This window comes from Mus pahari, chromosome 13 (assembly GCF_900095145.1).
Source record: "Mus pahari chromosome 13, PAHARI_EIJ_v1.1, whole genome shotgun sequence".
In the NCBI taxonomy this organism is placed as follows: domain Eukaryota; kingdom Metazoa; phylum Chordata; class Mammalia; order Rodentia; family Muridae; genus Mus; species Mus pahari.
The window spans coordinates 36900735-36926947 of NC_034602.1; the positions used below are offsets into that span (position 1 = coordinate 36900735).

Sequence of the window (26213 nt, forward strand, 5' to 3'; positions counted from 1 at the left end):
AAATACTTATCATTCCTTATAACCTCCAATCTAATAAATTTAAGAATCATTAAAATTTGTGAGATGTGCTAGAGGCAGAAAAAAAAAAAAATCTCTATTTTTAGGTTATCCTAGGCCACACAATAAATAAGCAATTCAGTGAGATCTGTTTTCAGGTGACAAGAACAGGACTTGGGGATTCAATTGCAGAAACTTGCCTCATATTACACCCCCATGTTTAATCCTTAGTATGACAAAATAAATAATAAATAAATAAATAAGTAAGTAATTGATAAGATTCTCTAAAAACAGTAGCTATATTTAAGACTAAACAGTGTGCAACTTAGTTTTCATAAAATGTATTTTAAAGCCGGGCAGTGGTGGCGCATGCCTTTAATCCCAGCACTTGGGAGGCAGAGGCAGGTGGATTTCTGAGTTCGAGGCCAGCCTGGTCTACAAAGTGAGTTCCAGGACAGCTTGGGCTACACAGAGAAACCCTGTCTCGAAAAACCAAAAAAAAAAAAAAAAAAAAAAAAAAGTATAATGTACAAAGTATGGTAAATATGAAATAAATGACTGCTCAAGGCATGCATTACAAGGTAAAGATACAATTTCATTGTAGCTTAACTTTTGGTGACAGGTAAGGTTCATAAACAAATGATTTTTATAAAATAATATAACTACTTTTATATTTATATATAAATATAAAATAATATTTATTGTAACCTGTATCTGTCCAACACCAGGAATAAAGGACATAAGAGACAAATAAGTCAAGATGCTTGGAGAGAGGCATGTAACATAAGGAAGGATGTGAGCTTTCTTTGTTCATTTCCACTTCACACTGACTGCTGCTGTCCTAGTTTTTCAGAAGCAGAGCTCTGAAGTTAACACAGTAACTGTTCCTAAGCCTTTTCTCTGTTGCTTAAGCTCAGCCTTTACTCTCTTAGTCTCCTGTGCTACAGTTGGGGTTGGCCATGTGTTTATTTAGTCAGTAAGACACAAGTGTGAGTTTTGGGAGCTCTGGGAAAGCTTTAATTCTATATGAAGGTCAGTCAAAAGGGGCACTACCCAACCGCTCTATTATTTTTCCCTCCTGATTACAATAAAGATTCAATAACTCCTAGTTGTCAATTTTCTATTTAAAACCATTCAGCAGGAGAACCAAAGCTAAGTGACCAAGACTGGGTGAAACAAGGTCTTGGGGCCATGGCAGGTCACTAGCCTGCTGGACTAACTCAGATCTCCCTTGATTACATTTGCTCAAAAGGAGAGGAAACTGTCCGAGGAAGCCTCTGCTAGGCTCACTGTCTGCTCTACACAGCAAGAGCACTCCTAAGGAATACACCCTGTGTAGCCTCATCCTCATTCTAAACTGTTCAGCTTGACCAGGAGACAAATAGACCAGGCCCATCTTTCAGTCCTTATGGTTCCTTGTTCACACCCTATCTTCACACCCTGAATCTTTCAGTCCCGTCCCCCACACCAGCTGGTGCATGTACACATGCCCTATGATGCCTGTTCACAATCTACCTTTTTCTACCTGGGCCACACATTTCCTTCTCAGGCCACACCCTTGACTATTTCTGCAGCTCACCTTATAAGCAAACCTTTCCCACCCACCACCCACCCTGCTTTTTTTTTTTTTTTTTTTTTTCCCCTCGAGACAGGGTTTCTCTGTGTAGCTCTAGCTGTCCTGGAATTCACTCTGTAGACCAAGCTGACCCCAAACTCAGAAATCCACCTGCCTCTGCCTCTCAAGTGCTGGGATCAAAGGCATGCACCACTAGCACCTGGCCCTTCTGGAAATTCTTAGCAGCATTTTACTTATTTTGCTTAATGGCACTTACAATTCTGTATCTTCTATTATAACTCAATATTTCCCATCATGCTAAAATCTGAGTCTATGTACTTCCATGTTACAAATGCCTAGGATATACCATAATTACTTAAGACAGGACAAAGCAGTCAGTCAGTATGTGATCTTTATCTCCCTCCTTAAATTAGCATATACACTAATTAGGGGGTTTTAGAAAATGTTATGATGGACGTTTTTTTTTCAATTTTATGTTTTGTAAAATTTTAATTTTTACAAAATTATTACAATTTTAGATTCACAAAATCAACACAATTAGCCTTGGACAAGAGATAATTACATATCTGATCATAGAAAATCATTCCCTAGTACCTCTATCCACCAAATATGGTGGGATGTAAACTCAGTCTGGAAGTCAGCATTGGGAATTGTCACACAGGCCAGAGGACATGGGTCTCCATCCTCAACTAGTGCCCAGCTGCAGCCCACTAAAGGTAAAGTCTAAAAGCTGTGAGCTGTCACCTAATGTTCCTGTACAGTAAATCCTTCATGAGCAAGACAGGTTTGCCTCAAGAAAGCCTGGTTAAAGGAAAGAGGAAACAAACCTTCCCTAGGGTCTCTTTCTGTGTGGTTAGCAATCTGAGAAAGGCTGCCCGTCAGACATCTCTTGCATGGTTGGCAAAGTCATGTTTAATTAAGGCAAAGCAGGAGATAAAGAAGAGACCCAGGGGAGCCTTGGAACCTGGCCTCTCCCAAGCCTCTGCTGCTGTGTCCTGAAAGCTTAGGAATGAAACCGGTGGGTGAAGAAAAGTACCTTGTTCCATAGCAGGACACTCCTCAAAAGGGGCTAAAGTGAGGCTGTTAAGGACTTTAAAACATCTCTACAGAGCACATGTAGCTGATCCACAAGCAGGAGACCCTAGCACAGGAAGGAGCTGGAACAAGCCAGAGGTCACAGCTAACAGCAGTGGGGCTGGGATCTGAGGCCCACAGCCTGCCCGAGAGCCACTGCACTTCTCTCTGCCTCCCACTGCAATCACCAGAGAAGCCAGTCTCCTCAGGTTTATGGAAGACAGAACAACAATCCAAAAGTGGACCATAAGCACTCAGTAGCAGACTGTGGAAGTGCCCAGAGCTAGGCAGGACGGGGAGGTTTGTGTAAAAAAAGAAAAGAAATTCATCCCTACCCAGACTAAGGAAGTAGTCTAAGATGTCAGGGCTTCATGCCAGGGGAAGAGGTTTGAGAAGGAGTGCTAAAGGAAAGCTGGAGGCACTGCTGAAGCACAGAGCACAATGTCAAGTAAGGCTGCTGATCCACTGACATGTCATGCTGTCATATACTACTATTCTGCTCCACATTAGTCCACAGGTTTGGTAAGACACTGAGCTGATTTTCCTTGACCTGAAAGTATGAACATCAATGTTTGTAGTCCTTGCAGACTTCAGAAAAGCACAGAACTCTCTAATTTTCAAGTACCTTCTCCAGATGATGTTATGTGAAAATACAGTATTTACCAAGAAAACAGCCAATAAGATATCATATGTTGGTATTGACAATGTTCACTAAAAGGGAGACAGTTAAATAATTTAGATTAACCTGGATGCCAAATAGTTTCCTAGGCTTTAAGTGAAGTCCTGCTTCTGTGTTAGCCGTCGAGGGGAAGTGCAGTTAACTGAAAAACCCCACCCTCTTCTGAAGCACTCTGTATGTTCCTCAAAGACCTACAGCCAGCGCTCCCTTTCAAGGAAGGCAAAATAACTGAGAGATGAGTGCTAATTAATTAGGGATGTTATACATTTAACCTTCATACAAATAATTGCAGTTTTATAAGCAGTTAACTCCTGACACAGCAATGCTCTTTGATACTTTGTTGTTTCTTTCTTTTAAAAGGCAAATCCTGATGGCAACACACTACATATACTACTTAGCCCAACAGTGGTCTCACAGTGGACCTTAGTTTAAGAGCATTGTATTAAGTCTTATCAAGACCTGTGGGCACTTCCTCACTATGAAACACAACATCTGCTTGCCACTTCAAAGTTGCAATGAAGGAAAATGCATGTATGCACTGGGCTTGTTGACAGAACTAAGAGACGGTGTAACAAAGGGATTAAATTCAGTGCAAGGGAAAGAGAGCTGGGTGCATTCAGGAAGTCTGGCCGTGTTTGCAGGTAAATTCCAGGATTGTCAGAAAAAAATTGCATCCAGGATTGATCACCAAGAGAGAGACTTTCCTTATAGGGAGGGCTAAGGCTCCGTGGGTATAAGTTAAGTATATTGGTATTATCTCAGACAAACTTAGCATCAGCAGATTATCTTCACTCTGACTCTGCACTGTGTCTGTACCATAGTTTATTACACACCAAGAAAATAAAAATAAATAAATAAATAAATAAAAAAGCAACCTAATAGAGCTTCCCAACATAAGAACTGGCTTCCTCTTTTTTCTACTTACTTCCCATTACACATATCTGTCTCACCTGACCAGCTCCAGACCCAATGTTAGCTAAATCTCTGAAGAGAAAATGCAGCTCCTCTGGTGCAGAGGAAGGAACACTGCAGAGCCTCAGTCCTCCACTGCCCCTCAGCCATCAGTCCCTTAGGAGGGTTCCTGAGGAAGGTTCCTCTGTGGGAACCTTCATCCTCCTTAGTGAGGATCCCAGGCAGGCACACGGCCCCTGCCTCCTCCTCAGCAGTTTTCTAGTCTCACCCCAGTACATACTCCCCCACACTTCAGCAGGTAGCACTACCAAGAACCTATATAAAGTCGATTCTTCTCAGCCATGGAGGCTGGGAGGCAGCCTCCCACCACCTGCCACACCTTCTTCACAATGCACTGAGAGAACACGCTGGGGAGGCTGCCCACAACTACTCTAGTAGGAAGCACAGTTCTGAGGAAGTGGCTACCATAAAGACCCGTGAGCTAGGTCACACATCTTCCCTTGTACTAAGATCTGGACTCTCACAGGACTCCCAACTCCAGCCGCATTAGAGGGGAAAGGGCTTTCCTGTCCTCTGGCTGACCCTGCAACAAGAGACTGAGGACCTGGTGCTGTGCTTTTCTATGTTTACCTTTAATAGGAGGCTTTCTGTGACAAGGTTAAACCAGACATTTTCTTCCTTGAGGGTCTGTCACATATGCCTTCAAATATGTGGCTATTCTCACAAACTGAAACCTCAGAAAAGGTTGAAAATAAACACCTTAACTGGAGAAAAAAGAAAGAAAGAAAAAGAGAAAGAGATATTCTAGAAATACACAGCTGAAGGGAGCCGGAGAGCGCCGAGATGGAGAGGAAACCCTGAGTTAAAGCTGCTTGGCTAAGACGCAAATGTGTGCCAGAGTGCAGGTGTGAAGAGATTCAGTCCTGTTCCTCGTACTGAAACCAGCTTTTATGAGTGACTTTCTGCAAAGCAATCCTATATCCCCAAACACATTCAATCACTTACCACGTTATTTCCAATATTTTCAAAAGTCATTGGAAATTGTTCACAATTTTTTTGTAATTAACACTTTCAAATGATGTTCAGAAATGAAAAAAAAAAAAAAAAAGAGTACCTTTTCCAATTCTCTTGGTATTCGCATACAAGTGTACACCCTTTCTCTTCGCTCTGTATACTTGGCTTCATTATGTTCAAGGAAGTACCCTCTTGTCAGTTCAGCACTGAGGAATCTCAATAATGACAGTTCTACAGGAAAAAGAAATGACACAAAAGAAAAAGAAGTGTTTATCAAGAACTCACAGGCTGGAGCCATAGGTAAAACACATAGAAAACAAACAGGGAATATACAGTCTACAGGTCTGTGCCCACAAGAAAGGGAAACCAGGCGACTGGAGGGTGGTGCTGGGGAACTGCTGTTGTTGCATGCTGAAAACCCCACCGGAGGATGGAAAGGCTGGCTGCTGAGAACCGAAGGAATCAAAGAACACCTTTCTGACCAGTCCTGGATCTCACAGTGCTATAGGCCTGGACTGCAGAGATAGGGGATAAAGAGAGAAGAGCAGCTGTAAAGGCTCCATTGATTATGCATCCCAGGAGTCCAAAGGCAGCCCAGGGCCCTGGAAAGCACTGTTTTCAGCCCATGACTATGCCAGCCATTCAGACACAGGTCAGTTGCTTTCTGATTGGGTAAGCCTGGATATCCTGTGGAAGCCAGCCAGCAATGGAACTTCTCCTTATAAAAGTTTACTCCTGCTAAGTGAGAGTTTCCCAATGCCATGAAGTCACTAGCTACACAAAGCAAAACCTTTCTTTCGACGGGCTTGTCCACATGTCCACATTGCCTCTGCTCCTCGGGTGTAAACTCATCCCTACCGTTTATATCAGTGGAGGAAGGCAAGGCAAAAGTAGCTGATGTGCATTCCACTCTGCAGGACTTAATTAACGGAGGTGCAGATGCCTGACCTCAGTTGTTTCTGGTATTCCATGCTTCTCCTAACCCCATCAGCTCAGCCATTTCTCCAAGCCCCTTACCTGACCAACACCTGCATGAGGCTGTATGAGGCTCAACTTTTTTCCAGGATCGAAAACTAATTTCTAAGCTTACTCTGTGAGTTCTCTAACAAATGTACCAAAGCACTACCAAGTGGGGATAGTCAAAATGAACCCCAAAAGCCATTAGGAAGGCAGAAGCCAAGGGTCTGGACAGCATACCTTAAAGAGCTTACTTCTGTCAGCACGGCAATGAATCCCTAGCGCCAGGAGTTTCACATCACATCACATGCTTATTTTTGCTTAAGTAATATGTTCTATGTACGTACACACACACACACACACACACACACACACACACCTGTATTCGTGAGACTGATAATGCATTTGCAGAATTGTACTGAGAAGTATCTGGGAGTGAACTGGGGCAAGGTAAGCCTTCCTAGAGAGAAATGTCACCATTTCCCCATTATTGCTTGGCACAAGGCACATAGGGTCACAGTGTACCATGGGATCCTGCCTTCCTTTCTCAGATTATAGTTAAGTCATGGGTGAAGTAGGCACAAGCTACAAATGCTACTGCTTATATTAACAGATGCTCAGACTTGAAGGCGATGATATAATCTTATCCACAGAGAGTAAAACTGGGCTTTCTTGCACTATCCCACCACCTGAAGAGGAAAAGGAAGCCCTGCGTGCTGTGCTGCAGAAGAGAAACAAACGCTGCCACTAGAGAAAGCTCTGCGGATACTCAGGTCAGTGCCAACTTCTGGCACTTGCCATCCAATCTTATTTACCGCTGACTTTACTTAAGGATGACCTATGTGAGCCAGGTGTGGTGGTGCACACCTTTAATCCCAGCACTTGGGAGGCAGAGGCAGGCGGATTTCTGAGTTCGAGGTCAGCCTGGTCTACAAAGTGAGTTCCAGGACAGCCAGGGCGATACAGAGAAACCCTGTCTCGAAAAACCAAAGGGGGGGGGGGAGAAGGATAACCTATGTGAACAGTGAAAGTAGGATTAATCCAAGTGTTCAGCATTGGTGCAGCTACTTAATAAATACCAAGGATACACACAAGCTAACTCAGCAGTCGAAAGAGAAGACGAATCTCTACAGAAGAGCTGCTGGGTGCTAGAGCTGCTAAGACTCATCTACGACTGGGGAGTTAGCAGGGAAGGAAGGCTATCGGGCTTCCGCCCACGGCCCCACTGATCATAACTATAAACAACAGCCCAAGGGCCCTGGGTCTGACCCCTGAGAGCAGCCACTGCAAGGATGGGAGGCTTCCTGTCCCCAACAAGAGACAGAAGCTTGGCCAGACCAGGAGTCTGTCTTCTGTGTTAAAGAGACACACAGTCAGGTCATTATATAGTAGTTTCATATTTTAAAAAGCAAACTAAACCAAAACAGCCTGGATGCCCCTTTGAACAGTGGTGTCCGCTGGAATCAGTGTTTTGGTTCACAGGTCCACAAAAACAATGTGGGGTCAACTGGTGCTAAAGGGGCTTTAGCATCACCAGCTCTCTCAGCTTTTAGGCCTATGATGGTTGAGTCACAGGTCTCTTGTTTTCAAAGGGAAAACGGAACCTTCTGCCAGTTCTGTAACACCTGTTTCCGACTTGAGTTCCACACAGATCCTTGAGGCACTTGACAATGTTTGTGTGAAAGCCGATGAAAACCACAGGGCATGATGTGGTGTCATGAACTCCAGTTCCTTTCTGTATGTTAACGGTAAAATTAACCATTTCTGGTGTGGTTGTCACCTAAATCTATAAATGCTGTTTCTGCCATCTGGGTTCTATGGTGGAAAGCATCACAAATATATTTAACTAAGGATATAACCAAAATTAATTTCACAAACAGGTTATGATGTAAACAAAAATGTTTCAGCAATATTATAAATACAAAAGAGGACTGTGTGAGAAAACTACCTCTAGAAAGGCAAGAATCTTAGTGTTAAACACCAAGTTAGATTCTTAACTGCTGAGCTATCTCGCCTGCCTCACCACAGTCAGTTCTTTAATGGTAAAATAGTAAACAATGAAAGTGTATTCTTTAAGTACAAACACTCAAAACTATACAACAGATTCTATAGCCATGGCTGTCTCCAAGTCACAGAGAGGCTGAGGACATCGTCTCCAAGGCAACACCAAGAGTAAGCAGTAGAGCAGATTCCAAGTTCTGTCCAAGTGGGTGCTTTTCACCGCTAGATTAAATAGTCCACTACTGTTCCTTCTTGAAGCAAGAACTTGCTATGGAGTCTTGGCTGGCTGGCCTATATAGATCTGGTTGGCCTCAAGTTTACAGTGATCCTCCTGCCTCTGTTTCCATAATACCAGAATTACAGACATGAGAAACCAGGCCTAGCACTAAGTACTTTTAAAAACAGGTATCTGCACATTTTCGGAAAAGTCTAGTACACCATCAGTCCCACTCTCTGCACTCCCACAGAACCTGGGCTCTATGCAGCCACCCTAATAGCAGACTCTGCTATAAGACCATGAACCAAGTACCATGCACCTTATTTTTCCAATGTTCATCTCTGAGTAAGTTCTAGTGTAACATTGTCTCTACACACAACCAACACCATGCTAATAGACCAAAGAATGGTTTTTAAAGGTACAGTAAAATAATAATGACCAAAAGCCCAAGCTTCACAGGATAAACTATCTCAAAGGCCTTTACTTGCTTCCATATCAACAATTCATAGAGATAAGACCAAGTTTAACAGATGGGATCCTTGCACTCTGAGGCAGTTTACAAAGGTCTTGTGTTCATTCCTTTATATAACTCTAATAACAATTACAACTAAAAAGGAGGCACAAAAAAGATATTCACATAATACAAATGAAGAAACTGAGAAAATTAACAGACCCAGTCGAAACTCATTTAAAAGGACAAACGTGAGAGTAAAGACCAGAACTGACCTGTGAAATGGGGCATGCTCTTCTCTCACCATAACTACACCCAGTCACCACTGTTATTTTAGAGAAAAAGACCTGGCCAGAATATGCTTTTCAATCATGCTACGTGAAGGGGCGTCCACTGCCTTGGGCCTGACCTGTCAAGTGATCTTGCTGTTTGTATGGTATGTCCCCTCTCTCTCCCTGTTACTCCCTGGAGAAGTCCTAATGAGATATTCAGCACACCACTGCAAGGTGGCTTTGCTAAACTTTCTCTTGTATTCTATAGACTTATCTGACTTTACTTGTCCTGTGACTTCGGGTATAGTCTTCTGAAAACAGAAGGATTTTACTATTGAATTATAAGTGTGTCTATTAGAAGAATGTGAACATTAATAAAAGTAAAATAATATCAGTCATAAGTACAAATCAATTCTACCAGTATAAAATCGATATTCATCTATCACAGAAACAGTCTGTAATCCTTTACCTTTAATTGAGAAATAAGAGTATAAATTCTTTTCCTTTACTCCTGAAATAAGGACTATGAGTCTTACTCCTCCGAGACAGCTTACTTTAGAAATTAGAAGCTAGGATCAAGAAGTATTTATTAAAAGTAGTGAGTAATCATACATATATTTATATATTCAGCAATGTGTCTAAATATATCTTTCTTAAAATAGCACTGCACATTAAAAAAGCAAATTGGAAAGGAATACTGGTTGACTGCTAAGAAACCATGAAACAAGCTGTCTCTGGCCTTAAGTAAAAGAAGTGTTTACAAAGTTTAACAAGGTATCTAAAATAGTAAATGAGCCTTTCTTACACACAGGCATACTTTTATACAGGGAAACTAGGAATTAACTTTTCTAGGAGACAATACTAAGTCAAACGTAAGAAAAAGAGCCATTTTGCATACTATATTCAGCTTCTTGAGGCTTTTTGTTGGTTTCTTTGCTGGGTTGTTTTGGAGACATGGGCTCTCCATGTAGCCCAGGCTGGCCTTGAACTCAGGATCTTACTTCTGCCTCCCACTCTTTAAAAACCGTTTATGGTCTCCTTTAGGATAGTAAAGAGCAGAGCAGCCATACGCTTAGAGACAGAAGAAGGTACCCAAATGGAAGGGACATCTTAACACTAACAAAGCAAAGGATTAACAGTGTGACATGTCAATAATCCTCCAGCCAGCTTAACATTTCCAGTCCACAGACAGTAGAATGCAAGGAATAGGAATTGTCTGAATTCCATTGACAATCTCTGTGGGAACTGCTAACAGGAAACCAGCTGGCTTTTCTGGGTTTCAGGTTTTCTTTCTTCTCCCGGAGTTCCAGCAAGATGTGTAAAGGCAAGGAGAGAAACAAATCAGACAAGAGTTGAGTTCCAGAAGTCAAGTCACCACTACAAAGAGAACAACAGGCACAGCATTGTTCCATCACAAACAGCACTGTGGCCAACCTGACAGCAGGCCTCTCACTTTACAAGCAATGCTTATCTGCTCACCTCTTGCACTTGCCTTACAGGGAGCTGGTTCATGCTCGTGGCTAGATGTCATGTTTATCTTACACCAAGCCTCTGTTAGGTCTCCATGGAAAGGAAGACAACTAAGTTAGAGACTATTTAGTAGTGGCTCGATGAAGCAGAGCCAAGTGGATTAAGCAAGCAGTCTACGAAGTTCAACAACTGAACCGAGTTAAGAAGACAGATTTCCTTATTCTTAGTCCTACATTAACTTGCCCATCATTGACTTCTAAAGTCAAACATGGCAATGCAAAATCTCTCACCTAGAACTCTGCAGATGAGTCAAGAGAGGAAAACACAGGAACCGAATGACAGGCATTGCTTAATCTGGTCTGGTCTATGTCGAAAAATGCAACGTGACATGGCAGTAATGTTAAGAGCACGGTGAGAGTGCAGTTCTTGGTGAGCACTCTTCCCAGAGTTCCAGCTCAGTCACCACACACGGGAATGGTGAACCGGCATCTAGCTCTAACCGTGTTAAGATGTAAGTACTAGCATTTGTCACACAATTCATGCATTAAAAAAAAATGCTGCTGAGAATCAAATGATAGCAGTCTGCAAAGAAACAAAAAGCAAATATAACTGATATAGATGAATACATGCCATATTTATAGCTGTATATACTCATATATATGTATATATATATATATATATATATATATATATATATATATATATATATATATATATATATGTATATATTTACATATTTTCCTTAACAGATAAATTAGGATGTACCTTAACACTGGAATTTTGGAATTTTATTTTATTCCAAGTGTGGATAAGCACCTTAACTGTATGTTCATGTAAAGAGAATACTAAAACTAGGACCCACCAATAAATGTCTTATAAAGGAGCTCTGAATGCCTTGGGGCAAATGATATAAGGGACACTGGAACTAAGTGATGGTTAAGGCCATCAAGACACTAAGATTATGACTTTCAAAAGGAATGGCACAGACTGCCCCAGCTGGCAGAGGGGAGGGCAGGGCAAGTCCACAGGCACCTTTACAGAGAATGGACCATTAATACCTCAGTGACATAAATGACTCAGAGAGATGTTCCAAGTCTGACGCTAGGTGGTGCCCTCTGGCCCAGCCAACCCGGTTCCTATTTCTTGGTAAGGAAGCAAAGAAAGAGAAAGAGCAGAAGAGAGCAGCACTTGGGGGTGAACAAGAAGAGCGCCTGGATCCCTAAGTGAGGGGGGTGAGTGCTGTGGCCACCTGCAGACCCCGTCACAGTGAGAGCTGCCTGGCTCTTAGAACAGACACCAGGGGTCAGAAGAGGGTGGCTCGCACAGAGTCCACCCGGGCAAACCACTGGCTGGTACTTCTAACTGGGTGCTTGCCTAGATCCGTCATGCCATCGACCAAAGCGGGAGTAACCACTTTCCTTTCCCTTAGACAAGACTGACGGAAACAAGGAGGGCCACCCCAATAGCTAGGGCCACCCCAATAGCTACTGAGGCCGTCTCCCTGGTAAGGACTTTCTGCCACTGCAGGTTGAAAATCCAGGTTTAAACCTTTTAAGTCTATGATGCTCAGTGTGCCACCTCTGTGAAGAATGAGTGCGTGATAGGATGTTAAATTTATCCAAGTCCAAGTATCCAGCTCAGCCCAGGGATGTTCACTTCAAAAGTTCAAGGTCTGTGTTAGTTAGTGCCAGGGAAGAATAAATTCACTTCACTTCAGAAGTTCAAGGTCTGCGTTCGCCGAAGGCCCTGCACAGCTTCATTGTCTTTCTTCATGCAAACAACATAAAGGCTTTTCTAAAGCTTAAAAAGATTTCAAAGAAACTGTAGTGAAATCTGGTCACATCTATTTTCTTGCCCCAGTCAAGTCTAAGTGAACAAGTGGCTGAGAGATTGAAGACTTTGTTTTACTTAGGTATTGCCAATTTAGAAAGCAAACATTCCTGCAAGCAAGTGTTTAACTGACAAATAAACCAACTATTTTATAGAGAATAAAAATTTAAGTGCCTAAACAAAAAAGACTAAACAAGGCACACAGCCGGTGCCTGAGTTTTCAAAGATATGGAGACGGATACAAAACTCTATGTCCAATTCTGAGAATTAGCAAGTCTATCAGGATCTATCTACCAGTCTTACAAACTTTTAGGACTCCTATAATTTCAATACCCATAGTGAATGGAGTCAACCTTATAACTTTAACGCATATTTATATAAGCTGCAGGACTTTATTCCACTGCATTAGCTCGGAATAAGTTGGAAGAAATGTCATCAAGTTGCTGTCCAAGACCTTAGATCTATGATGCAAGAATTAAAATGCAATCACTATTATACCCAATGAAATGGTCAAACCAAAACTTTCCCTTTTGCTTCCGGGCTTAATACAACGCTTCAGTATAAATACCAAAGCTGTTAAAAGTTCTTAAAATAATAAGATCCTTATACACACGAGGATAATAATATTTTAACAGTATGCTTCAGAGCTTATGGACAGACAGCAGAGCTTTAAAGTGGTACGTATTTTCTTGTGTGACAAAACTGTTTCCTCTAGCTTAAGTTTTAGTTAAGGAAAACTCCACATGTAACATTTTAAGGAGTGCCGCACATTTCTGTGTGGGAGAAAACTACTGAACTTCACGGTCACGACCACACCGTCAGCTGAGTCTATGAAAAATGGATTCGGCGGGCAAGTTAACAGGTTTCCGAGACTCAACTTCGCCTAAAACCACGGGGGGGGGGGAGTCACCTCGGCATTGACATTACCTAGAAAGCCCTTCGTTTCCCATTTTTGACCTCCTTCGGATGTGGGAGATGCCTGTCACGGTTGAGGCCAGTCGCGAACTCTCGGGGACCGGGGACCGACGATCTCCCGGGCGCACCTGGCTCGGGCATGGCCGCGGGAGCGTCGGGCCGCGCGCAGTAGCCTCCGGGGTAGCTGTCACCGGCCGCGGGGACATGGGAGCCACGGGAGCCGCGGCCACTCCGCGCGCAGAGGGAAGGCGCAGGCGTCCCCGCCACCGCAGCCCGGTCGGCCCCTCGGTAGCCCGCCGCGGCCTAGTGTCGCCCGCTTGCCCGCCCGCTCGCCCGCCGCTCGCCTCACCTGCGCGGCCGCGGCGCTTCTCCCGCCGCCGGTCGCTCTCGTAGAAGCCCAGCGTCTCGGTGTGCTGGGGCGCCGGCCCATGGCCGCCACCACCCGGCTGCTCCGTCTCGCCGCGGCCGGTCCGCTCGGGGCCGTCCGCGCCGCCACCGCCGCCTTCTCCCGGGGCGGCCGCGTCGCAGACGCCCGCCATGTTCCGAGAGCCACACACTGTCCCCGCCACCTCCCTCCAGCCGCCCGCCCGGCCTCCGCCTCCCGCCGGCCCCCTCGCCGCCTCGCCCCGCCCCTCGCCCGAGCCCGGGCAGCCGCCCTCCGTAGCCCGCCGGCCGGCGCGCGCCATTGGCGTCAGCGGCGCGTGGGAGGCCGCGGTGGCCGCCGCCACGGCCGCCGCCATCTTCTTCCTGCCGTCGCCGTGGCGCGCGGCGGGCTCTGCGGACCGGGGCGCCGCGCCGGGCTCCATGCCGCCGGGTCGCGCGGTGGGGGACGGCGGGCGGCGGCGGGGCTCGGCGTGGTGGTCGGCGCGGCCGGAGCCCCTTGTGCCCGTGCGGTGGCCGGAGTGCGCCGGCGCGACCCGCCTGGCCTTGGCTGCGCGGCGACTGGAGCCGGGCTCCAGCTCTGTGGCTCCCGCCGGCGCCGACCCGGTAGCTCTGCCGTCTTGGCTGCATCTCTCCTGCATATTTATGATCGTCTGTCACATTCCCTGTCCGTGGACAGTGTCCAAAGCCTAGCTCGGGGGAGCGTGCCAACAGGTGGGGGACTCGGCCCGACGGGCAGTGTGCTCGATGCGCCTAAAGCGCCGGGGACATTCTGGGCTGCCTTTCGGGAATAGGGTTATGTGACTGCGGGTGGCAGCTAAGGCGGCCTAGTTCTGTCACCTGGCCACCGCTTGCCGTGGGACTGTGACCCTTCCCCCTCACTGGTAGCCACGGATAGCCGCGCTGAGACCACCGGATGCTCGCTGGGTGCAAATAAATCCGGCTCAGGCTTGGGAGACCTTCACCTGGGATTCCTACGTTATTGCTGTGTGCGCTTCTGTAACGTACACAGTGACCCCTGGGTTGCCTTCATGCCCACTTCGGAATTAACCTGTATTGTTGCAACTTTTTAAATGAGCAAAAGCATAACAAATACCTCTTCACTCCCTAATCTGCCCTACACTTAAGCCGAGAACCGATGGAGCAGGTCCTAGAACATCCAAGAGAGCCTTAGGGATAGCCAGATACCCGGTTGCAAACTCCGCAACTTTTCAGTACTGGACTGCAGCAAAGCCGGTTCACAGCAGGGCGGGATGAAGGGATAGGAAGGGTTAAAGAGGAACTTTGCAAAGTCCAAGAAATCCCAATCCCAATCCAATGTAAACTTTACATTGTGGAAAACCAAACACTGCAGAGAATATTATTTAAAGTCAGTTTGGTTTTATTTGGTAAAACTGGATCTTAAAAACAGTGCACTTGACAAAGCTTCAGCATCATGAAAATCAAAAGACACAGAGTTATATACTATAAGGTCTCTTCCAACCTAAGTTTATTATCTATGTTCCAAAGGGTGTCCCTAATCTTAAATAGTCCAAGAGGAGAGAGGGGCCCTGACAGGGTTGCTATTTAAAAACTTGTTTTAAAATGATATGGCTGGAAACCTAAGTCTATGTCTTTCCTTTATAAAGATGATATTTAGTTGCTATTTATATGTCCCTCAGGGATTTTTCCTGGTTCTATACTACCAAACCCCAAAATATAAGTAAGCATTCAGAAAGCTTGAAGTTAGGTTACAAATAACCTTAAGATGCAAACACCTTACATAGTACAGAACGTTTAGTTTTGTGACCTTGGCATTGATATATAGGGCAAAAGGATACTATTTCTCTTTTGTGACGACTTGGAATTCTTTATGATGTTTTTAGTTTTCTACTATTAAGTGGATTAATCTCTTGATAGCACATGCAGCATATCTATTGCCCCTAAGTTGTTTGAAATGAGTTCCTCACACTTTTCTTGAGTAAAAACAAAAACAAAATAAACAAAAACTCTAATGAAAACATCCCTCATCGTGGAAAGACCTGGACTCTGACTTTAGTGTTTGACCAAATGAGCAGAGGTGAGCCCCTCTCTGCTCTGTTTCCCCTACTGTGAAATCACATTTGGGCCAGACATTAATGACCTCTTAAAACATCACGACTATGCCAAAGTCTCTGCATCCCCCATTTTAGATCCTTGTGCAATGTAGTTTAAAAAGCTAGATTGGCCTGTTGATATTATCAAGATCTATAGGAATGTGTGAAATCCTTAACTAGAGTCACTTTGTACCTGGTCTAAAACTTAAAAAGAAAAGAAAAGAAAAGAAAAGAAAAGAAAAGAAAAGAAAAGAAAAGAAAAGAAAAGAAAAGAAAAGAGAAAAGCAAAGCAAGCACAGTAACTATACTGATAGCACATGAAAGATTTCCATCTCTCTATGTGCCCTCTTCGTTTTCTCTGCACTCCTTCCTTATTCATTGATGTGGGAGAACTAACTGGTGGATGCAGGCCGGACTTCTGGGCTCTAAGCTATCGTCCACTTCTCCAGCTTCAGATTCTCAGACTTCCCCAAGGAGCACCAGGAGCAAGCAAGCTTCTAGGAGTATTCCAGTGAGTGTTCCAAAGGACACTACTCCCCGGTGGCATTTGAAGGTGGCTGAAATGTTAGGACTGGAAGGGATGGCTAGAGTGTGTTTCAGTCATGTAGCTGCAAAGGCAGAAGTCACATGGTTCGTGAAGCCCATGGGACTCCACCAGAAATCTGCTCTGACAATGCATGGCTTCTGTTTCTGGCAACATGGAAGTCAGTATTTAGTTCTGAAGCTGCAGCCCTGAGTTTAATTCTTCAGAGAAGAAGGGATGTATATTTTCTGGTGGTGATGGAACTTCGTTTTTTAAAGATTTGTGTGTGTATGGGTGTTTTGCCTGTGTGCACGTGTGTGTTGTATGTGCCTGGAGCCCAGAAGAGGGCATTGGATCCCCTAAAACGAGAATTAACAGATGGTTGTAAGCCATTATGTGGGTGTTAGGAACTGAACCCAGGTATTCTGCAAGAACTCTTAACTGCTGAGCCATCTCTCCTGCTTCTGAGTGTTTGTTTTGGAGGCAAAGTTTCACGTAGGCCAGATTGGCCTTAAAAATCAATGATCCTCTAACCTCATCCCAAGTGCTGGTATTACAGATACACTTAAGAGTTGAGGATTTTTTTTAAAAAATCTAAACAGCTTCGCTGTAAGGTTAGAAATAAAAATACACTATTGGGTCTATAGTGAGTCTTGCAGCAAATTGATGGAGTTCATTGTATTTCTGGGTTTCAGTAATGTCTTCTACCTTTGCCGATCTTTTCTCCCCCTATGACTGAGTCTCATAATGTTCTATCCTCTCTGGGTTTGCTCCACAGAAATTAACTTTGTTTATTTTTAGAAGAAATAACCACACTGAATATGCCTTTGATTGTAATATACCCATTACAACGTAACAGTAACCAGGAAAATCTTATTCCTAAGTATTTGCTCAGCATGAGGGTATTTGACTGGGATCACAGTAATTCAAACTCTGAAAGTTATACGAAACATTCTGTTCTAATAATCCCTTGCTAAAAGGGATATTCGGACAAAGATATTGAGGTTTGAAAGGTAGGCTTCATTTATTTACTTATTTACTTACTTTAGGTAGGGTTTCTCCATATAGCCTTGGCTGTCTTGGAACATTTTCTGTAGACCAGGCTGGCCTTGAACTCAAAGATCTGCCTGCCTTCCTTGAGTGCTGGATTTAAGGCATGTATCACCATCACCGCATGGCAGGCTCTGTTTATGTGACAAAAGTGTGAACATAGTCCATATTCTGTTAGTTAACAGTATTTTAAGTTTATCATCAGATATATTGATTCCATATAGGCATTTAAGTTTCTGGAAAATTCTAAAATACTGATGAAAGAGACCTGGGAAATGACTTACCAAGTTCCTCATTCTAGATTTTTCTCTTTGAATTGAAAAGATATTTCTCATCACAATTGAAAAAAAAAAATCATGTCACATTTAGAACTGTTTTTTATCACTTAATTAACATTTATGCTTATGAGAGAAACTCAAATCTTCCCTTATATTTATTGCTATTTCTTTTTAAAAAATATTTATTTATTTTTTTTATGCATACGAGTACACCGTCACTGTTTTTAGACACACCAGAAGAGGGTATCAAATCCCATTACAGATGGTTGTGAGCCAGGATGTGGTTGCTGGGAATTGAAGTCAGGACTTCTGGAAGAACAGTCAGTGCACCTTAACCCTGAGCCATCTCTCCAGCCTTTATTGCTATTTCTTAACATTCTTTTTATTTCTACCAAGCATACGTTAAGATTCAGAGGGCAGAGAGATCTTAATGTCTCCCAGTCCCTGTTGCTAGCCTTTCCCTGCTTCTTTGTTCCTTGTGGTGAGCTATTTATTGCTGAGCTGGGCTGCTCATCAAGCAGGAGTTGGTAATGAGTGAGCTTTGTATACTGCTTGGTTTCATAGTTTACCTTTTCCTAGTGTTTCTAATTGAAGTACCAGGGGTTTGGTAACTAAGTGTTAGTATTTGTTTTCTTCTCTCCTTTTAAAGTTCTCTGGGCTGTGATCCTGCTCCTGTAACTGGGTCTCTCATTCTGCTCATCCACCGGTTTGTCATGTATACTGTCCATTTCCCCAGCTTCTGAGGTACTCAAAGGGATCATGCTCTCTAGCTCTTACAAGACCTAGGCGAAGTCACCTATTCTATGGCAACTCAACTATTTACCTTCCACTTTTCCCTTGATTATAACAAGTCATTAGAAATAACTAATAAAATTACACATTTTCAAAACAATCCTTTTGGTTTGTGCCTTCCTGGTTTTAGAGATCCATCTGATCTCCAATCATCCTTTTACAAGCATATGCTTTAGCTGACAAATGGTTTTCTCAAAACCTTGGTGTGTGTGTGTGTGTGTGTGCACACGCGCGCGTGCGAAGTAGGTAAAATAGTTGTTTGAGACTAGAACAGAGGTTGAGATTTCCAGTTCTAGTTCTCCCTTTCCAGGATTGAACTTATATTGGTAAAATGCTTCCACTCCTGACATTTCTCGTTCTGTTCCACTTTCAAATAACTAACAACTTGCTTGGCTTTCATACTACAACCTAGGAATGTAGTCTCACAGAAGAGAACAATGTAGTGGTTAAGTTCTTCAAACAGCAATAAAAAATTGTGGCTTTAGACAAACAGTGTTTGAGGACAGTTCGTATTCTTTACTATGCTCTGCCTAAGGTGTTACAAACATTATTTCCTGTTTTCTTGAGTACATGTCCTCTGGTGACAGATGCATGCTGGGTTCAAAGTGTGTAATATATGATTCAGACATAAATTTCTGATCGTGAAAAAAATGAAGGTGAAGCCAGACACTGATCATTATTCATCATCTGAGTGCTCAGTCTGACCTTCATCTATATATCCAGTTAAGTACGTAGCGTCACTAAGTGTGTGAGTGGAAATGTATTTATAGTGCTGCAAACCATTTTTAAATAGTTAATTCTGGTGTTTATTATGGTGCTCATGTGTATGAACTGACAGCTGGGTACTAGATACTCCTTTTCAGAACAATATGTTTTGTGAATATTGGTTTTTATTTTTATAAGCTTGATAGAAACATAGTGTCTAGTGTATCTTACTGTGGCCATAAAAGCCAGTCACATATGGAGTTAAAGGATCTAAAATAGAGTGATTCCATTGGCTTTGGAATGGAATAGACCTTAATGTTTTCCTTTGATCTGCATTCGTTTCTAACATCTAATCACGCCTCATGGAAAGAGCCCACTGGTGTGGCTAACAGTGGTGTCCTATAGGCTGCAAAATTGGCTTCTACCTTGAAAACTTTGTATCGGGAGTTTTGTTTTTGTTTTTTGGGTGGTGTTTTGTTTGTTTTTTGCTTTAAAAGTGGCTGATCACAAATAGTTAGCCACACTGTTGTACTGAGGCAGCATCCATTAGTCCTCAGGGATGCAAGTAAACAGAGGTGGACTCATCCATGCAAGCATGTGTCTCAGCCGACAGATGGGTCTCTCAAAACAGTTCCCAGGGCGTGTGTGAGTGTGTGTGTGCGCGCGCGCATGTGCATGTCAGTGTGTAAAATAGAAGATTGAGACTAGAACAAAGGATGGGATTTCCAGTGATAGCAAGACGTTTTCTCCAGAAAAATGGTGGAATATGGCAGATCAAGCTCCTAACGTGGGGTTGGGAGACCTGGTGGAAGGTCATGAGACATGCCACATGCTTCTTGACCTTATTGTCTTAAATCATGAAGGAAAGGACAAAATAGAGTCTCAAGAAATTTCCTTCTATTCTAGAACTGTATGATTTTACTACTCTCTGCATTATTTTAGGCTGTCACTAAGTGGTAACTTTACATTCACTTTAATATTTTTCTCCTATGGGACCATTGTCAGTTGTAATGTTTATCTTGAATGGCCTACTTTCAGTCATCAGACTGCAGTGCTCTTTTCAGGTAAACAATGCTGCCATTCTTTTATTCTTTTATGAGTAGGTACTGTACAAAGCCCTAGCCTGACAAGATCAATGAGAGGCACTTCCCACCCCTAAGTATAGTCAGACGCACATAGACAGACAGACAGACAAGACAGAGAGGGGGGAAGGGGGAGGGAGAGGGAGAGGGAGAGGGAGAGAGACATGGCAGGGGTGCTGACAGTGGAGGAGCTATCATGATAGTGCTAAGGAGAGACTAACTATACTTTGAGAGAGTCAGAATGACTTAAGGGAAGTGATTGCTGACTGGATCTGCAAAGATGAGCTTGCCAAGCAGAAAACGGGGCCCAGGAAGGCCTCCAAGGACCTACAGAAGGTGTAGGCAAATGGGCAGAGGGAGATGGGAAGGAAGGCATAACACTCTTTGAGTCGAACTTGACAAAGTTTCTGTGCGTAGCGAATCCTAAAGGATGCTGTGAAGTAGTGCTCTGAGTAGGTAGAATGGCGAGGCACGGGGGTGAGGAGAAACTGCCTGGCCTTCCCAGGACGAAGAATATTCTCAGGATGCTCGTATGTTTGAGGTTTGCTTGCATTTCTGTCCACAACAGCTGGTTATGACAAGCAGAGTATTGTTTTTACTAAGGATCTGTGGTGGTCTGAGCCTTACTCTCAATATCGAGTCCAATATCTAGGTAGGGGAATTTACCAGCCTCTGGCTTCTTTTTTCTTCATGAGAGGTTAGGGTACCATTTGTGGGGTAAATATTTCAAAGATTGTCTTTATCTGGCTGGAAGGTAACCAGAAACTAAGAATGAAACTTTTTGAGAGGGACGGAGAGACGTTTTGCTTACAGCTGTGTGTTTGTGATATCACAGCATCACCTTTCCCTGAGTTCCAAATCAAAGCATTTTAGTCATTGAAGAGGCAGAAGAGTAATGACTCATGAAGCTGCTTTTGTGAAATTTGAAATTCTAGAAGGTTCTAAATAATTATAAATTCCAAGTTGGAGGAGATACTGTATTGAGAATTGTATTAGTTAATCTTCTTGTTGCTGTGACAAGACATCAGAGTGACAAACTTTATTGGAAGGGTTTTCTTTGGCTCCCAGTTTGAGGCTGGCGAGGCGATTTTCAGTCAGAGTGGCTGCCCTCTCCCCACAGTTACACAGGTAGGATGAGGCGTGTATGTCAGCTTGGAGTGAGATGCTCTGTTTTGATCCATTTAATTTAGACACTTGTTATAACGTAAGTGCTTTTGCTTTTAGTTTGGCAATTGGCATGCAATTTTAATTAGTACTTGGAACACAATAGAATGTGTTGATGAAGCACAAGACATGAAGAAATACGTTCATAATGGCCTGTCTTGAGGACTCTGGCAGCATCCAAAAAAGACACTCTCAGTGTACTGCACAGGACTTCTGAGAACTCAGCCTGGCTGGCATTTATGCTCTTATACATTAATCATCTCAGTGTTTTTAGATGTCAAAATATTGGCATGAGCAGGGTTGTCATCTATGCTATGCGGAGAATACTAATTTCTTTATTATTTTGATAAAGTGGCCAATGTATAAAGAAACTATGTATTTTCTATGTCTTGGCAGACTTCTCCGACCTTGGCCATCCGTGTCTTCCTAAGTCGTTAAGCGCCCACAGTCATCTCTTACCAGCTTTCCTCCTATTACTCGCTTGCTTCTGTTTATAACTATTTTCCACCTCCAGCAACCCGAGACTGCACGGTGTGGCATTTTGTCAAAAATGATTCTCTTCCCTGTTGACTCTTCTGGTGATTAACATTGTCAACTTGACAGGGCCTAGAGTCACCTAGGAGAAAAACTTTGGAGCATATCTGCGACGGGGGTTCTAGATTGGGTTAATTCATGCAGAAGATCCATTCTGTATATGGGTAGCATCTTTCCATGGTCCAGGGCCCAGCCTGAAAAGGAGAAAGCAAGTCAAATACACTGCTCTCTGCCTCTTGTCTGCTGATGCAATGCGAGTAGTTGCCTCAAACTCCTGAGACTGTGCCCTCACCAGCCTCAAACTGGGAGCCAAAGGAAACTCTTCCAATAAAGTTTGTCACTCTGATGTCTTGCCACAGCAATGAGAAAATTAACTAATACAATTCTCAATGCCACCTTCTTAGGAGCATTGTCCTCATATCTGGTTTTTGGGTTTTTGTTGTTGTTTTGTTTTGTTTTGTTTTTGTTTTTTGCTTTATTTTTTTAAATTGCACTCCATTGAAAGGTACAGAGCAATGGAATAGAAAGAATATGCACATCCTCGCTGCACTAATAGGGGATGAGTCTTTCTCCTTACCTGCCCTGGGGATTGGAACCAATTAACTTCTTTGAACTTCTTTAAATGAGGATAATGATACCTGTTATGCAGGATTGTGGTCAAGATTAAATAACTTCCATTCATCACCTCAGCATGTATACAGAGCCCGATTGCTCGTTGGTAATTGTAAGTATTATTTACTGTACTTGCTACCAAGAACATGAAGGTGAATAGGCCATGACCGTGTCCTAAAGACTTTAAAGGAGGGACAGACAAGAAAATAGGCAACTGTAAAATAATTTGTGACGAATGAGCAGGCATTGTGAGGACAGGGCTCGAAGCCTCAGAGTGAGAGCATCAGGAAGGAGAGTCGAAGGCGAAGCATGTCAGAGTCAGAGCAGACTCAAGTTTGAAACCCAAGGAGAGCTGCAGCTTCGCTGTGGTGATGTGTGTGACTTAGGATGGAGCTGCAAATGTCAGGGAGCCCAGGAAGGTCCGGGATCCAGGTGTTTTAGGAAGATCTCTTTCCTTCGCAGAGTGGGTTGAAAGAGTCCAGTGAACCAGTATGACCAGTTAAGAGGCTGCAGTGAGAACAGAGTAAAGATCACCTAGGCAGCAACCACCTACAGTTGGTTGCTATGTCTTAACTGTCCCTTCCAAGAAGTCATGTTGGAATTTTGTTGTCATAGTAACAGTCATAAGAGCTGAGCCTTTATGTAGTGATTAGGATATTAGGGTTATGCTCTCATGTCCAGGGTCATGCATCTACCTAGAGAGTGTGCCCTGCTATTGTGGACGTTCCACCTTCTTTTCCTCTCTGTCTTTCTCCCTCTCTCATGAAAATGTGCACATACATGAACATACTTTCTCACCATGTTATGATTCAGTTGAAAGTCTTCTGAACTGTGATGGTTAATATTGGCTGTCCACTTGACAGGATCTTGAATTAGCTAGGAGAAAAAGCTCTAGGCTTGTCTAAGTGGGGAGATCCCTCCCAAACATCCTCAAATATAGGCATCACCATTCCCTGGATTGAAGTGCTGGGATGAATAAAAATGGAAAAATAAGCTGAACGCAAGCAAGCACTGCTTTCTGTTTCTCCGCTGATGTAGTAGGAACAGCTGCCTCACGCTCCTGGTGCTGTGCATTCCCTGCAATGATACACAGTACTCTGGAGCTATGAGTCACAATAAACCCTCTGTAATGGTTAACTTTGTTAATAACCCAGAGCTACCTGGGGAGATAGTCTTGGTGACAGTTCTCTACATTGGGTTGGCCTGTGGACATATTTGTGGAGATTGTCATAAGTTAATTAACATGGGAAGAGCTATCCCACTCTGGGTGGTACCATCCCCTAGGAAGAAGATCCTGAACTTAGTAAGGGTGTAGAGTTTGAGAGGAGCACAAGCAAGCATGCACACATTTATTTCTCTCTCTCTTGAAGGGCTGTAATGTGACTAGCTGCTTCAAGTTCCTGTCACTTTAACTTTCTCACAATAATGGACTGTAACCTGGTATCAGAAGATAAAATAATCCCTTTCTTCCCTAAGGTTTTGTTTATTTGGTTGGTTGGTTGGTTGGCTGGTTGGTTGGTTGGTTGGTTGGCTGGTTGGTTGGTTGGTTGGTTGGCTGGTTGGTTGGTTGGTTGGTTGGCTGATTGGTTGGTTGGGTGGTTGGTTGGCTGGTTAGTTGGTTGGTTGGTTGGCTGGTTGGTTGGTTGGTTGGCTGGTTGGTTGGCTGGTTGGCTGGTTGGCTGGTTAGGGTATTTTATCGCAGCAACAGAAATGGACTAGAATACCCTCCTTTCTTTATGTTGCCTTTTGTCGGGTATTTTGTAATAATGAGAAAGTACCTAATACACCAACCAGCCTTCCAACCACAGCCAAACAAACTTCTGCCATTTGTAATTTGTCCAGTCTGTGATTTCCTGTTGTGGCAGCAGAAAAAGAGAACTAAGATTAAGGAGGATATAAAATGAGTCTGATACAGAAATTAGGATTTAAGGTGTCCCTTGGGGAAAGGAGGGCATTTTGACTTCATTATTTTGAACCCTATATGTGACCCTGATTCACTTGTTACTACACATGAAGACTCCATCATGATATGACATGGAAAGCACTGTGTTTGTTCTGGGAGAAGTCTCTAGTATACCATTCAGGATCTTCATCCCATTTTCTATGTGGCAGATTTAAATTCTTTCCTCGGGGACTTTTATTGTACCAACATTATTTGCACCGGGGTGTAGTCTTTCTCATGTGTGTTTTACAGTGAAGGCTTAGTATATCAAACTTCCCTTTCTTTGTCTTTCAGGTATTTGCAGTTTAACCTTTTCCCATCCTTAAATCTCATTTGAACATAACTTTTTATGATGTCAAATTTGTAGCATCAAATTTTAGACATATAAACTATAAACACCTGAACCTTAGATTTCAAATCATTTTGACTTTTCATCAAGTCTCAGGCAATAATATTTTTTATCTTTTAAAATTTTTATTTATTGCTGTTCTCAGATGTGTTTACCTTTAAAAAAAAAAAAAAGGACATTTCCTTCAGATAATTATTCCAGTGTTTGAATTTGCCGACAGCAAGAGCTTCTTTTTCCTTCCTTTTCTCCTTCCTTTCTTTTTTCTATTTTTCTTTAATAAATCTATTTATTTACTTGTGTATGCACATGGAAGTCAAAGTAGATGTGGGCTTTCTTTTTGTACCATGTGGGATCTGGGGATGCAGCCCAGGTCAAGTGGTCAGGCTTGGCTACACGTATCTCCAGCCTCTGCCATCTTTCTGGGCTATCATAGGTGATTTCAAAACCATCTTTCCATTTTTAGGAGGCCTTGTTAAGTATAGTTTGGCCCTTAACAGTTTCTTGTTAGATCCTCAGATCAAAACTGTCTCCAGATGAGCATCAGTATGGCATATGCTGTATGAGATAACCACATATCTAGGGAGATGTCTGCAGAAACAGATGTATGGACACAAGAATGGAGACTTGCGGGGGCTGGAGAGATGGCTCAGTGGTTAAGAGCACCGACTGCCCTTCCGAAGGTCCTGAGTTCAAATCCCAGCAACCACATGGTGGCTCACAACCATCTGTAATGAGATCTGATGCCCTCTTCTGGTTCATCTGAAGACAGCTACAGTGTACTTAGATATAATAATAAATAAATCTTAAAAAAAAAAAAAAAAAAAGAATGGAGACTTGCTAAAGAGATCTGTGAAGTGGACCTGGGCTTGGTGTCATTTTCACCTATGAAACCCAAGCAAATGAATGACATCTCAGAATGGGGAAAACGTATCATGAGAAACGATTACCCTCCAAACCTAGGAGGACCAGTACTATTGTAGCATGGGATAGGGAAGGGGGATGAAAGCACGGGGGAAGACTAAAAGAAAGGAAAGGAAGGTGGCCATACAAAGAGGAAAGGCTATACAGAAAGCTACAGGAGGGAGTCCAGCCAAGGACGAGGAAGTGGTCACCGAGGCTAGCTGCTGGGGAGAGAATTCTTACAGAAGTGTGCTGTTCTGTTCAGACTTAGCCACAGCAATATAGCAGTGAGGATGCCTGCGTCCTCACGGAGAGCCTTCTCATGAGTGGAGAAAGATCCACACTGCAGCTTGTACACGAGTTGTGTGAGTGGGGGTACGCTTGCTTCAAGAAGGGTAGTAGGCACATTTCTCATTACTATGGAAGGGACTTGAGCATGGTGAGGTCTTGATGGGTGGAGG

At 43.3% G+C, this 26213-nt stretch overlaps 1 protein-coding gene across 1 annotated transcript in view; it reads right to left on the reverse strand.

Moving 5' to 3' along the window:
* Positions 1–13924, reverse strand: part of Tapt1 (transmembrane anterior posterior transformation 1) — a 51344-nt gene extending 37420 nt beyond the window's left edge. Inside the window, exons 1-2 of the mRNA XM_021210632.1 lie at positions 13715–13924; positions 5353–5483 (exon numbers count right to left, since the gene is read on the reverse strand). Of these exons, the coding sequence (XP_021066291.1) occupies positions 5353–5483; positions 13715–13904 (321 nt within the window). The 5' untranslated portion in view covers positions 13905–13924. The remainder of the gene's footprint in view (positions 1–5352; positions 5484–13714) is intronic.
* Positions 13925–26213: the final 12289 nt, after the last annotated feature.